The 13,957-nt window shown below is 38.5% G+C and overlaps 1 protein-coding gene across 3 annotated transcripts in view; it reads right to left on the bottom strand.

Moving 5' to 3' along the window:
- Positions 1 to 13,957, bottom strand: part of LOC148362794 (uncharacterized) — a 17,440-nt gene extending 3,483 nt beyond the window's left edge. For 2 of the 3 annotated variants that reach the window (XM_088340355.1, XM_088340357.1), the window contains exons 1-16: positions 13,817 to 13,957; positions 8,101 to 8,283; positions 7,931 to 8,037; positions 7,604 to 7,718; positions 7,182 to 7,298; positions 6,486 to 6,547; positions 6,098 to 6,253; positions 5,826 to 6,017; positions 5,647 to 5,746; positions 3,818 to 3,959; positions 3,397 to 3,580; positions 1,885 to 1,984; positions 1,678 to 1,811; positions 1,568 to 1,599; positions 1,248 to 1,360; positions 876 to 1,030 (exon numbers count right to left, since the gene is read on the bottom strand). In XM_088340355.1, the coding sequence (XP_088196481.1) occupies positions 876 to 1,030; positions 1,248 to 1,360; positions 1,568 to 1,599; positions 1,678 to 1,811; positions 1,885 to 1,984; positions 3,397 to 3,580; positions 3,818 to 3,959; positions 5,647 to 5,746; positions 5,826 to 6,017; positions 6,098 to 6,253; positions 6,486 to 6,547; positions 7,182 to 7,298; positions 7,604 to 7,718; positions 7,931 to 8,037; positions 8,101 to 8,283; positions 13,817 to 13,901 (1,977 nt within the window). In that variant the 5' untranslated portion in view covers positions 13,902 to 13,957. The remainder of the gene's footprint in view (positions 1 to 875; positions 1,031 to 1,247; positions 1,361 to 1,567; positions 1,600 to 1,677; positions 1,812 to 1,884; positions 1,985 to 3,396; positions 3,581 to 3,817; positions 3,960 to 5,646; positions 5,747 to 5,825; positions 6,018 to 6,097; positions 6,254 to 6,485; positions 6,548 to 7,181; positions 7,299 to 7,603; positions 7,719 to 7,930; positions 8,038 to 8,100; positions 8,284 to 13,816) is intronic. The other variant, XM_088340356.1, reaches the window with a different exon arrangement.

Here is a 13,957-nt window from a genome sequence, read left to right as displayed (position 1 = left end):
AAAAAATAGATATGTACAATCTATTCCTTTCTTTGTAAAAGTATGTTTTTAGTATTTTTATTACTCAAAAAAATAAAAAATAAACTGATAACAAAATTCATTAGGAGAAATCTTAGGGGCCTTAATGAAGAAAGACAAAAAGGCCACCATGGACCTCATATCATTGCTTCTCCCTTTAGCATCACTGCAAGCTTTAGGACTCACAGCGAACAAAATTCAGTACAAAAATGACAATATAGACTAGATAATTTAGCCTTTAAAGTATTGCTAGACTTTGTTGGCCACAAGTATGATTTGTGTCAGGCCTTTATCTGCTGATTTTTTTTCTGTAAAAAAATTAGAATAATCGCTTAATAGTCCATTTTTAAAAGCTGATGTCTCCCGAGTTAAATAATTGGTCCAGCCAGGATGTTTTTTATGCCAGGTGTCACCAAAAAGGTACCCGTGGGCACTAGTTAGTTTAAAAAGATCACCTAAATAGCGGGACCGACTCTGAATATAGCTCACCATTAATGGTTTATTGTGATTATTCATGAAATTTCCGACTGGAAGTCATTGAAATGATCAGTGTCTATAAATGCATGATTAATTATTTTAAAATTTGTTTAACAATTACCCTATAATTTGTATATGTAAATCAGCCAGAGCCCTAATACAAGGTAGATGTTTTAGTGGTTGACTGAGCCTAACTTTACTCCAAATATTAAAATAATTGTAATAACAGCATAGGAATAACGTGATGAGTGATAAGAAAATGTATATCCATCTAGGAGTCCTTTGCAATAAATAAAAAAAAAGAAGTAATTTTCAGTTTCAAAAATGTTGATGACTCCTGTTCAGAACACCACAGGTGTACTATATCCATATACGCCAACCTGGGAGATATTCGGTTGGTTGAGGATGGGCTGGATATGTTCTGTGGCCAGGTCGGCACAAGCAGAGGTGAGCACGGTGGCCATGATAAGAATCAATGAAGACCTCCATCGGGACCAGTGAACCACAGCACCACTATGCTGGTGTTCGCTGCCCCCTAGAATAGAATAAAATAAGTCTTTATTGCCATTGATTACAATGTAGTGTACATTTTTACAAGATTAAACGTGGCACACAATGATAAACATGTAATAAAAGACTTAAAGGATAATAAAGAGAATTCTGTTCTGGGAAAAAAGACCTTGTGAATTAGCACCAATTATCCAATTTAAATCTTAGTGAGCATGTTTTACTAGAGCATAAAAAAGCTCCACCTTGGTTGTCTCCAACACGGATGTCATAGATGTCAGAGTGTGTCTTGAGTGTGAATATTAAACCAATGATGTAAGCCACAGGCAAGAGAGCAGACACTGTGTACACCAGGGGTCTACAAAGAGAAATACAGAACTGTAAATCCAGCTACAGAATCGTATCTTATCTGATTGTAAACAGACTCACACTTCTCTAGGTAAATAAATCAACATGAAATTATGATCATTCATTTTTAGGGGTGGTAGACCAGAACATCAGATTTTTGGGGGTGAACCCCAGACAAAAATAAATATAATGCTTAAAGAGAAGAAAAATATCTTACTCAACATGGTTATGGAACAGTGTGCCATTATGCTGTTAAAAAGAAAAGACAATTACACACATAATAAGTCAACTTTGAAATTATTTTTATCTAGAACTGGGGACCCTTACCACGTCATAGTGACAATTACGGCAGATGAACGCGCCACTGCTGTTGCCCGTGCTGTTTGCGGATGTGTTGTTGTTGCACGAGTCACACACAAAGTTCCCATAAGCCTTTGAGAACAGGGTTGGGGCAAAGACGCCTGCACACATGACAGTTTGTACTGACTAGTAGGCCTAGGTAGAAAATGTGCACATTTAGTCCCTCCTTATTACCTCCAATAGAGATAAAGAGCAATGCAGAGCTCACTCCAGTGCAACGGCTGTTGAATCTTTGCTCACGATGTTTCAACCCTCCAATTATCATACAAATGCCCTGAGGGAGGAAATTGTTACATTGCTATGAAACCTTAGAAATGTTTCCATGTGTGTGTGTGTGTGTGTGTGTTCATTGCTGTTCAAAATAATAGCAGTGCAATGTGACTAACCAGAATATCCCCGGTTTTTAGTATATTGTGTATTGGTACATCCCAGACAAGTTACTAGTAGATGACAAACAAGACCCAGCATTTATAATTGGCATGCTCCGAAGGCTGTGCAATTGGGCAAATTGTTCAAAGGGGTGTGTTAAAAAAATAGCAGTGTGGCAACCAATCTCCGAGTTCAACAATTTTGGTGAAGAAAAAAAAACAAAAACAGGTAGGAATCAGGTGTGAATCGTGTGGCGCCTTTTTAAGGATGAAAAAGGCAGCACAGGTTGAACATGCATTTGAGGAAAATGGGTTGTTCAATACACTGCCCTGTGTTAAGAAATTTATTTCTAAGAATCCCACGGGAAGTCACTCTGTAAAAAAAAAAGGCACGCGTAGAAGAGGTTACAATTCACCAAAGAACACATCAACTGGCCTAAAAAAATAGAGGAACGTTTTGTGGACTTAAAATAGTCCTTTTTGGCTCAAGGGGCCACAGAACGTGTGAGAGGCGACCGCCAAACTCTGAATACAGATTTCAGTACACATTGAAGACGGTGAAGCATGGTGGTGTAAGTATCATGGTCTAGGCATGTTTCTCCTTCTCTTGTGTTGGGCCCATTTATTACATACCAGGGATCATTGATGAGTTTTTGTATGTTAAGATACTTGAAAAAGTTATATTTCATTTTGCTGAAGAGGATATGCCCTTGAAATCGGTGTTTCGACAAGACAATGACGCCAAACACACCAGTAGACTAGCAAAGTCTTGGTTCCAAACCATTAAAATTAATGTTATGGAGTGGTCGGCCCAATCCCCCAGATCTCAACCCAAGAGAACTTGTCAAAAATGATGCTTGTTAAGCAAAACAAAGAAATGTAAATTAATTGTGTAATGTTGTTAAGCAATGATGGAGTGAGATAAGAACTGAAAGGTGCCACAAGTTGGTTGACGCTATGCCACACAGATGTAAAGCAGTTATAAAAATCTGTGGTTATGCAACAAATAATTAGGATTAGAACCTACTTTTTGGGGGAAATACAAAATAGGTTTGAGTTTCTACAGTCAACAGCAGGCACTGCTATTCTTTTGAACACACCCCTTTGAAGTATTTGCCCAATTGCACAGCTTTCAAAGCGTGCCTATTATAAATGCTAGGTCTAGTTTGTTTTCCGGGAATCTTCTGCACCTACTGGTAATTTGTTTGGCATGTGACAATAAAAAATATACTAAAAACCTGAATTATTCTGGTTAGTCACATTGCACTCCTAATTTTTTTTGAACAGCACTGAAAATGTACAAAATTTGAAATCTCACAGGGATGAAGAGAATGCACCCTAGGAGCGTGCCGGTCAGCGCCGCCTTCACGACTTCCTGCAGGCACGGGTTGGCTGCCCGGTGACCCCTCAGCAGAGCCGTGATGTAAAAAGTCAACTCGGTGATGGAACCGAAGGTGGCGTTGACGACGGCACCCACAGCAAAGTTACTCTGGGCTGAAATGCTGCGAGAGAGTGCCAGAATGAGCAGTTTAATATTAAAGCTTAAAAGTGGTCAATATTTCTTCTTATACATTGAAGCCATCCAAAAGCTGCAAAACACTACAAAAAACCACGTGTCTAGCATTAACTAGCATTAAATTATAAAGGATATCCTTCAATCATAAAATATCACTGTGAGGCATAATTGTCTAAAAATCTTTTATTTCCATTCGCTCTAAAGTCAGGATAAGAGAGCTCACCTGGCAATGCCCATGCCGATGTAGTATGACAGAGGTATGATGGACACAATTGCGATGGCAAACTTGACATCAGAGCTGGCATACTGGTTTTCTTTGTCAATATACCCAATTATCAGTGCAATTATGACCAGTGGAAGGAGGTCTGGGAGGATGGTCAAAGGTAAATAAATTGAAAAAGACTGACTAAATATGAGATTAATACTTTATAATGCAATAATAACGATCAAATGTGCAACAAATGCAACCATGTTTGGTCATATGGCATAGACACAAACATTAAGTTTTTAATGTAGGCATAGCTCAGGAGTGTTTTTCATATACAGTCAAAACTACAATTATTAAAAAAAATCAACAACAAAAAGATGGATCAAAACCCTCAAGTGAATCTGAAAAGTAAAAAATATATATACAGACACCCTTATTACTTTGCGCTTCCTTCCTTTCCAATTTAATTGTCCTTATTGTCATTGATATCAACGTACCATTCCTTGTGGTCAGAGAGAGCACACGGCAAGTGCTGCACAGGGCAGATTATTTGTGCGTATATTGGTTGTAGTGACTGTTTGCATATGTGACTGTGATAGGCTGTTGTGCGCAGTCTACGTCTCAAAACAAACTGGGAAGGATAGCGACCGCTAGCTTTTATCGGCTTGTTACAATGAAAATAAATTAATTAATTAAATTGGACTGTGATGCAAGTCAAAAGAACACAAAAGATTGCTGATCCCCACCGGGTGGTCCTTAGATTCTTATTGGGTCTGAGAATCAACTGAGACGGCATTGAGAGGGAAAGCAATAGCGAGGCTAAGGTTAATGCTAAAGCTTAGCTAAGAACACTCACAGCTACCCCTGTGGAGCCTGTATTTCAGCAACGCCATATTAACCATGAAATAAATGACCTGGAGCTACAAATCGTAGGAAACCGCTGCATTTGGGACTCTTGTTTTTTAATCATTGCATAAACTTGGCTCAAACCGAGGACACCCGATAATTGCTTTCTTATTCTGAAACGAAAAGCCTTCCAATTTTGTTTTACTTTAGTATAATGACAATAAAATCATTCAATAGCAAATATGTGCTGTTTGTTATTATTTGTAAATGTAAATGTACTTTATTTATACAGCCAACAATCCTTTTGTTGTACCAAAATGCTTTAGAGCAACAATTTTCAGCTTGTTAGCAGGCTTTGAGAGAGATTGATAACGATCCAGGTGATTGGAATAACCTGTATTGGAGCAGAGAAACTTCCAAAACATGCGGGACGTGCGGCTCTCCAGGACCGGGTTAGCCACCCCTGCTTTAGAGTAATAACATAGAAGCAAGAAGTAAAAATCAAACAAAACAAAACAATAAAAAGACAATTTGAAGATCTATAGTTGTTATTTTTTTACCGTTTTATATGCTTCACCGGTAAAGACGTAATCTCGTGGTAAGTTAGACCCTTTTAGGCCTTTTATGTTGGTGCAATTCTACTTCGCAGATTTTCACTTTTCTCGGGTGATTCAAGTCCCTATTAACAGCAAAAACCGAGGGAAAAACTTGGGCCAGTGCAGAACTATGAGAAGTAAAAACATTGGGGGGAAACTTCCAAAATGAATAGAAAATTCCAAAAGGTATTGAGCAAAATACTTTTTTAATTTGTTTTAAATTTATAGCCAAATATTGTATCGTGTATGGTTTATCATTTTGGGATAACTTTTTATATATACTGTCTTACATGCTAACTGGAAAAAATGCTTGTAAATGGTTGTCAATCCTCCAATGGAGATTAAATTAAATTGAATTTAATTGAAATTAAATAAATGAATGCTCACAAAAGTAAAGGATACTGACAGCAAATACATTGATCCCATCCACAGTATACTTGTAGTAGTACCAGTTAGCCGCATGGTAGAAGCAGAGCAGTGTCTGGCTCTTGTAGCCTTCACGCTACATCAAGAAAAAAAAAGGGGGGGATACAATGTTTATAACTTCTGTCATTATGATAGAAAACAAGCCATTCCCTTACTTTCCTCTGCGAGGTGGCTGACACCAACACATGTTCTGGAGGCAAGAGGAGGATGACGGTAAAAGTGCGTGCATTAATCTTGGCTATTGGGATGGTGAAGACCAGGATCCAAGAGAGGAAGCAGACCAGAGAGTGAAAAACCACTAGAGGAGGATATCCCAGCAACAGCCACACATACGTCGAGAATCGACACTGAAATCCAAAGGTAGCGCTCAGTAGGAAATTCCGCTATTATATTAGTATAGGTGAAGTAAACCAAGATTTAGTGTTACCCAATAGCGAGAAGACACTGGTTGCTCTGATATCTCTTCTGGGATGCGACTCTCAGTGGGAGAAGGCAGCAGCACCGGCGAGCTGTCCTGGATCCACTCCTCAGTGCACTCACAGTCAGGCATTTGCTCACAACACTTGCGAAACCTTTGACCGATCTGTACATACCCAATACCCAACAAAGAACTAGGCCATTATAACAATGTATAAAGCACTGTTACCTGAGTAATATATTGTATTTATAATACAATGACAAGGATTATTTGACATTAGTTTGTTCAATTAGTTGCGTAATGTTTTACTATTAACCAGCCCAATTGATACTTATTTGTGAGAGACAATAACTCCATGTCCATGTCTTAATGATACACGCAAATAAAGAAATATTACCTGGTGAACCAACTTTCCAAACGGCCACAGGAAGTAACAGGAAAGCTTCCAGCATAGCTTCCCTTCAGACGTAAAAAAGAAAACAACAACCGAAAATGAAGTCATTTAATAAAACCAGCGGAATATCAGAGTTAATTTTTTTGTTGAGCCATGTTTTTTAAAGTGCAGTAGTTTGAAAGTTTATATATTGATTCATTTAACACCAATGCTTGTGAAAATTATTGCTTGATAAAAAGCCTCATGTGTATTAGTTGATGTATCAGGTAAGGTTCTCTTTTATTTTCTGCTCCTCAACATACATGCCTAAGGTGTATCCATCGATATATAGATGGCCTCACAGTTGTATACACACATATATAGTGTACGTATATGCTTCTGGGAAGCCAAAGTAATACCCATTTTGTAAACACAAGGTATATAGCAATGGAGCTAATTTTTGGAGCAAGGAGGAAGCAGCGTCAGTACTTTGTTGAAAGGAATGTCAAAAGTTAAATACGGAAAGTGTATCTATTTGCGTAATGACATCTATCTTGCTTTGCCCCTAAAATCGGAATACTTGCAATGCCATGTATATATGGTTACTCGTTTTGTCGCCTGGCATGTAAATCATTCATTCGGATTGAAAAACAAAACAAAATTCTGATCCCGTTTGGACTATTCCCTGCATGTAAACGTAGACAACAGTGACACACCTACCGTAAGGAGCACCGATGACAGTGAGGAACATTAGTATTCCCACCAACAGATACATCAGGGAAAGCCACCAGCCAAATAGAAACAAATACAATACATTTCCACATGTGAAGAGGTGACCTGCGACCAAAGGAAATACATGAAATATATCACTTGTAAAATAAACATCTTAAATCAAAAATAATAAAAATAAAAAGGAAGCCAATCCAAAATCTTGTATCACAAAAATAACCCACAACAGTTAAAACTTTACATTACGATTAGCATTACATTCACGAAAACCAAAAGCCTAATAATATTTTACCTACAGTAGATTCAGGAATGAAGCCAACTGTAAATTTTGCTCACAAATATGCATTTGGCAAGTAGCCTTAGGCCAAGCACTGTCTTATATTTTGGGGGAATAAACCAACCAAACTGTGTACCTGAACCAGTACGTGGCTTAATGACGTTGAATTCTGAATAAAGCTCTTTCACCGCTTCAGACCTGTCCTCAAAAGGACGTTCTGTCACATGGCTCTTCCATTTTCTAAAGCCAAACTGCGGAAGATCAAAACACGATTATGGTAAATAACACAATACAGCTTTATTTATATCTGTACACTGAAGGACACTGAGGGAAACTGTGGGAGTCAGATCCATCGACATTTCGTTCTGTATACACGTGTACTAGAATGACAATAAAGTAGATCTGAATCTGAATCTGAATCTGATTAGTGCTTGTCAATATCTGTATTTAAATAACTCCATACCCTGTAGTTGTTGACCAGCTTATTCGCTTCCACTTTGTTTTCGGCCCTGATGGTCCTGATGTTTTGAATTTCCTCCCAGCTATCTTCATGAGACTGATGTCTTGGTTCTGGACGGTTCACGAAAATTGATTAATATGATCTAAAGTGCGTTGCAGAAAGAACAAACAAACCTTTCCAGGACTTAAGAGTCTGCGGTGGTAGGTATTTTTCTGCACATTGTGCAGGACGTATGGGCTGGTGAGCAGCAGAGCAGCCCTCTGCCAAGAGATATTGTGGACCTTGGATTGAATATGCATAAAGTTGTGCATCATTGTAAGATTCCTGGTCACTTTTGTCTTGTTCCTGTGACGTATCTGCAATAAAAATATGCAATAACAACTGACTTTGAGGCAAAAGGTAAAGGTCCCTCTTTACAGATCATTAGTCAACAGCAAAAAACAATAATCAAATCAGAGAGCACCTTATAATGGTTATACGGCAGCAGAACCAACAACATTATAAAGGACACCAGTCACCTGGGCCACCACCCGTTGCCCTCGGGCAAATCTTACAGGCGCCTTAAAACAAGGACAAACAGGCATAAGGACAGTTTCTTCCATTGGGCCACCTACACCCTAAACATGCACACAATACTGTAAAAAAAATTATAGATACATATCTTGCCTATATGTGAAAAAAGTGTAGTCATATTTCCTTTTTCAACTCTTATTTAGGAAATATGTTGCTCTACTTTTCATTAGACTATTGTTCTAATGCATCTGAGGCCAAGCAGTACCTTGTAAATATTTTAAATTTAAAGTACACTTCTTATTCATATTTTGTGTCTTTTTGTAATGTGTAGGAGTGTATAAAATTAAATACTACTACTTTTTATGGAAAAAACGTTCTGGTATTATAACAATTGTATGTTCGTTTATCGATCCCGAATCTATTATAATTGAGTACGAAGGTATTACCGTATAAGAATAGCACCATTCATGGATTTAGAATTCATGTTTTGGGAGAAAATTCCTTGCAATCACAGATTGTTGAAAATCTTACTCACTAAGATTAAACTTAAAAGAGACACATGCCACTGCTAATATGAAAAAGGATGGAAAACAAATAATACACCAATATTGTCAACGTGAAAAATAGGCCATTCATAATCTATAGAATAGAAGTGTGTTTTAAGCTTTGATAAAAACATTTCCACCGAGAATGCAGATCGAATCTCAGGGGGAAGAGCAATCCACAGCACCGGGGCCCGAATGAAGAATGCTCTCGAACCTGCAGATCTCTTCTTGGCTCTTGGGATTTTTAATATTGTGTGTGCACTCATCAAGACCTACCACGTCAAGACCTTCAGCAAATCGCAAATATTTTGTGGATCTTAACAATACATGTGTAAATATTTTTTAGACAAATCTCCCCCCATCTCCAACGTGTTGGGTAAAAATGATATGGGGCTTAAATTTTCAGTTGCAGGAAGCTCTTACCACTACAATTTACCACTGGTAAATGCTCACCCTATTTTTTTCATGCTCCAAAATAAACGTCCATAATTGCCACATAATCCTTGCATTAATGCACATCTCATAGAGCCCTGCTTGGGTGTATTATTTGTTATTGCAACATCTGTTGCAGCTTGGTGATCCTCGAAGGGGGATTACCTCAGGTTTCATCACTTTCCTCATGTTGAGGTTTTTGAGTTTTTCCTTGCCCTCATGTAGGTTTTCGATCGGGGGATGGCGTAATTACAGTCCGTAGTTTGCAATAATCTGAGCCCTTTGAGACTCCTTGTGATAAATGGCTATACAAATAAACATGACTTGACTTGACTTGACATATCTGTGTCAAAAATTGAATAAATAAATCATTTACAACTACTTAATAGTGATCAGAATATTCTTGGAAAAGAAAAAAATGCAACAATTTTATTCTGGATTTCCCTCATATAAATTCAGAGTAGACTTACTATTAGTTCCATAAATTAAGCCCAAATTCAATTTGAAAGATTACAAAAATGTCTGGGCATTCCAATAATGAGCCTATTCCTAATAACAGAGGAGTTTTGGTCAAAACACGAATTGTTAAAATAAATACAATATCCTCTACGCTCATTCAACTGATGTTCTTCGAAAAATGGAAAATCGTGACTTCAATATTGGCTATTATTCTACAGTATTATTATTCAATCGCACATGTGTGTCAAGTGCTAGTAGGCACACTGCTTTCAAAAGAACATTTTGCAAAATACTATCAACTTCTCCATTTTGTTATTTCTGAAATCCTCTTACCTCCGACTTCAGCAGAATGGTAGACCTTTTTTTTTTAATTTCACTCACTTAATTGGAAATTCTGAGCAATACTTTTTTTTTTTAAAAGTACATTTCCTATCATGCCTCAACTTTTTGGAAATTATAGCCCACAGTCATTGATACACTTTCTAGCACATGAGCACAATGAGCACATTCATAAACGAGTTGCTGTCAGTTATTTCTTAAACCCAGTTGTCACATGCAGACAAGTCGTGATAGTAAGAAAAATATACTGAAAAAAACGCTTGTTTGCAATGAAATAAGATCAGTACTGGGCAATCAGTTAATTTTTCTATTGGACACTACGTGTGTTCACTAAATGCAAATTTGCTACGCTCACACCCAACTTTCAAGTCTGAAATCTTCCTAATGTTTACATGTGTTTGAGAGGAGAAAATACAATGCTTTAATGTTGTCACGACCGGTACAAACAGGGGACCCAAATGCGTAACGTTTCACACAATGCTCAATAAGGGATCGAAACAGCAAACAGAATCAGGATACGGGTAGCTGGGACAGGAGAACGGAGCTTGGATCAGGGATCGAAGCAGGAAACAGAATCAGGATACGGGTAGCTGAGACAGGAGAACAAAGGTTGGATTAAGGATCGATACAAGAGACAGAATGAGGTTACGCGTAGCCGGGACAGGGGAACGGAGCTTGGATCAGTGACCGATACAGGAAACAGAATCAGGATATGGGTAGCTGGGACAGGAGAACGGAGCTTGGATTGGGGATCGATACAGGAAACAGAATCAGGATACGGGTAGCTGGGACAGGAGAACGGAGCTTGGATTGGGGATCGATACAGGAAACATAATCAGGATACGAGTAGCTGGGACAGGAGAACGGAGCTTGGATTGGGGATTGATACAGGAAACAGAATCAGGATACGGGTAGCTGGGACAGGAGAACAGTTTTTGGATAGGAGATCGATACAGGAAACAGGTCGGGATCAAAACGGGAGCCAGAGTCAAAAGTGCTTGCCTTGCATGCGCTGAGATCACAGACGGACTGACCATGAGTGAATGAGAGTACTGGGTTTAAATAGGAGGGGAACCAATCAGGAAACGAGCAGCAGCTGGAGCCAAACGAGCAGCAGCTGGAGCCAAACGAGCGGGCACAGGTGAGGGCAATGGGCAAATCATGACAAATGTTGTCGATGGATGGAATATACATCCAGCCATAAGCTAGCTTGGAAGCTTACTTCCTGTTGTGTATTTAAAGAGTAGTATAAAAACGACTTAAGAAAACAACAGGGTACTGTATTTCAATATTATATGGTGTGGCCTGGGACGTAACACAAGGAGAAAGAGCTGTTTAGTAAACAGGGAATATGTAGAGATGGAGTTACAGCCATTGATTTGCCTGTTCCAGTAGTAAAATACAGTACACACCCAGGATACAGCAACCCCGCCTTATAACGCTTTCACTTTGCGGTGTGGAATAAGATGTTTTTTTGGCCCATCTGCACGGAATCTTACCCACTATTCGACATCAATTAAAAATGTATTTCACGGTGCTTGTATGGATGATGGGTTACTTCTCTAAGATCCCTGTCTGTCTTTGGCTGACTTCAAATATAATGCTGGTCTGCTATTGGTTTGTGTCAAGGCATCATGAACATGCTGATATTCTATTGCAGGGGTCGGGAACCTTTTTGACTCAAAGAGCCATAAAAGCAAAATATATTAATTTTATTTTGGGAAAGAGCCATATATTATGAGACAAATTTACTATAATGCTAAACACGCGCCCCAGACAAAAACTTAGTCTTCAGCACATTTATTTTTGATGATTTGATAAAAATTATGAAAAGAGAATAATGCCAGAGCCCGTGTCCCAAAATCAACAAACATACCAATTTAAACTTGTGTCTTTCTTGCAATTACTCAAGATCGGTTAAACTCACTTTGACCCTTTTTTTTCATACATATTGGTTTCAAAACCAGATGTAAGCAGTTATTTCGTAAAAACGTCACAACATTCTGCAAAAAGGGAGCCTGATGTGCCTATCTATGGTGCAGACGGCGTAGGGCGAGAGATGGGAGGGAGTGCTTGCACTTTTTGCATAGCTCCACCCATCCCTCCCACTCACCCGATCAAAAAACTTTAAGTTCTCTTCCTGTGTTTTGGCGTATTTACAGTGTGTTCTGTGAATTCATCATAAGGTATCTGAACACTGAAGACAGATAATATAGTGAGGTTTTATATAACGGATTCTTTAGCGATGTACAGCCAGAATGAGTTTTTTTTTTTTTTTTTTTTTTTTCGTGTGACACCTTGACTGTAGATTGTAGTGAAAAACGTGCCCTATATATTCTGCCAAGCACTGCTCCGAAATCAGCTTTGGTATGGCTTTGTGTGTACCTGAACAGGATTAGTAGCTTAGGTTTTGGACGAGATGGAGAAAATTAGCATGCAATCAAATTTGTCTCCGAGCCACAGGTACTCATAGAAAGAGCCATATATGGCTCGCGAGCCATAGGTTCCCGACCCCTGTTCTATTGGCTGAACTACCACTCGCAATGCCTTTCTGCTCTATATTCAATTCAAAATATTTGCAAGTTGGCAAGAAAATTCTGTATTGTTGCAACAATAGTTTATTCAATCCCCACATTATGCAGTGTTAATCTAATCAATCAAATATACCATGCATAATTGAGTAAATGCTTTTACATTGATTGGGTTATTCTTAATATGGGTATGTGCGAAGCGCTTTAGGAGGTCTTCAGTGACTTGAAAAGCGCTATATAAATGCAGCCCATTTACCATTTATGAATTTGCTACAATTTAAGGCTTGCAGTAAAGATAAAGGGAGAAACATGATAACCAATATGAAGAAGGCATGCGGATGGCTATCGTCACTAAGTTGCATGGCTGTAACCAATCAATGATTGGAACTTTTATTTAAAACAGGGCAAATAAAGTGTGAAAATCTTCTAAAGTCATGACAATCGTCACAAGTATAGTTTTTAAAATCAGTTTCATTTTTATTCCGCTGTAGCTGTATCCTCTCCCCTCTGCATCTACCCATTGCTCCACTGTACCAACTAAAGTCCTGACACACTAAGGTTAATAGAATGTCCTTTTTTTCACGTATATTTATTTATAATGTTATTTAATCATAAGCGTGTTTATTACACATAGGTTATCCTTACCATATACTATTTTGTTGTTTGAATGTGTATATCTGGTGTCCTGGGTTCGGAGCGAAATAAAATACCGGTAGGTTTCAATCCCTCGCTATAGCAACTTAGAACTACTGTAATGTATGGGAGGAGCAATAAATAACGGACGGCCAAATACACTTTTTTGTCCCCACCGCCTTTTAGAAGTAATAATATCAGCCGAAAATATACCAGTCTCCAAAGGCAATAAACCAAGGCATGATTATCAGTCTTTGCAAATAATTTAGAGAACTATCTTTGACGAGGTACTCACTAACAAGTTTTTAAATTGACTTAAAGGAACCTTGAATTTGAGTCCACGCGCATTTTATTTACACCTGCGTGACAAATATTACCACTTTACAACGGGTTATTCTAAGTCATTGTGTGGTGTGCGCCGTTGCCAGATATTTTACTTTGTTGCTTGCCTTGGGTGTTTTCATTTGGCCTCCTCCTTCTGCGGCTATTTGCGTCCAAGTCTGGCGGAGAGGAGCGAAACATTTTGGGCTTGCGGAGAGACGCGACAGCCGCAGCCGAGCCGCTTCGCTCCGGCTCAA

This window comes from Urocampus carinirostris, chromosome 7 (genome assembly GCF_059441175.1).
Source record: "Urocampus carinirostris isolate Australia breed hairy pipefish chromosome 7, RoL_Ucar_1.0, whole genome shotgun sequence".
Lineage (NCBI taxonomy): Eukaryota > Metazoa > Chordata > Actinopteri > Syngnathiformes > Syngnathidae > Urocampus > Urocampus carinirostris.
This window is presented reverse-complemented; position numbering and strand designations above follow the sequence as displayed.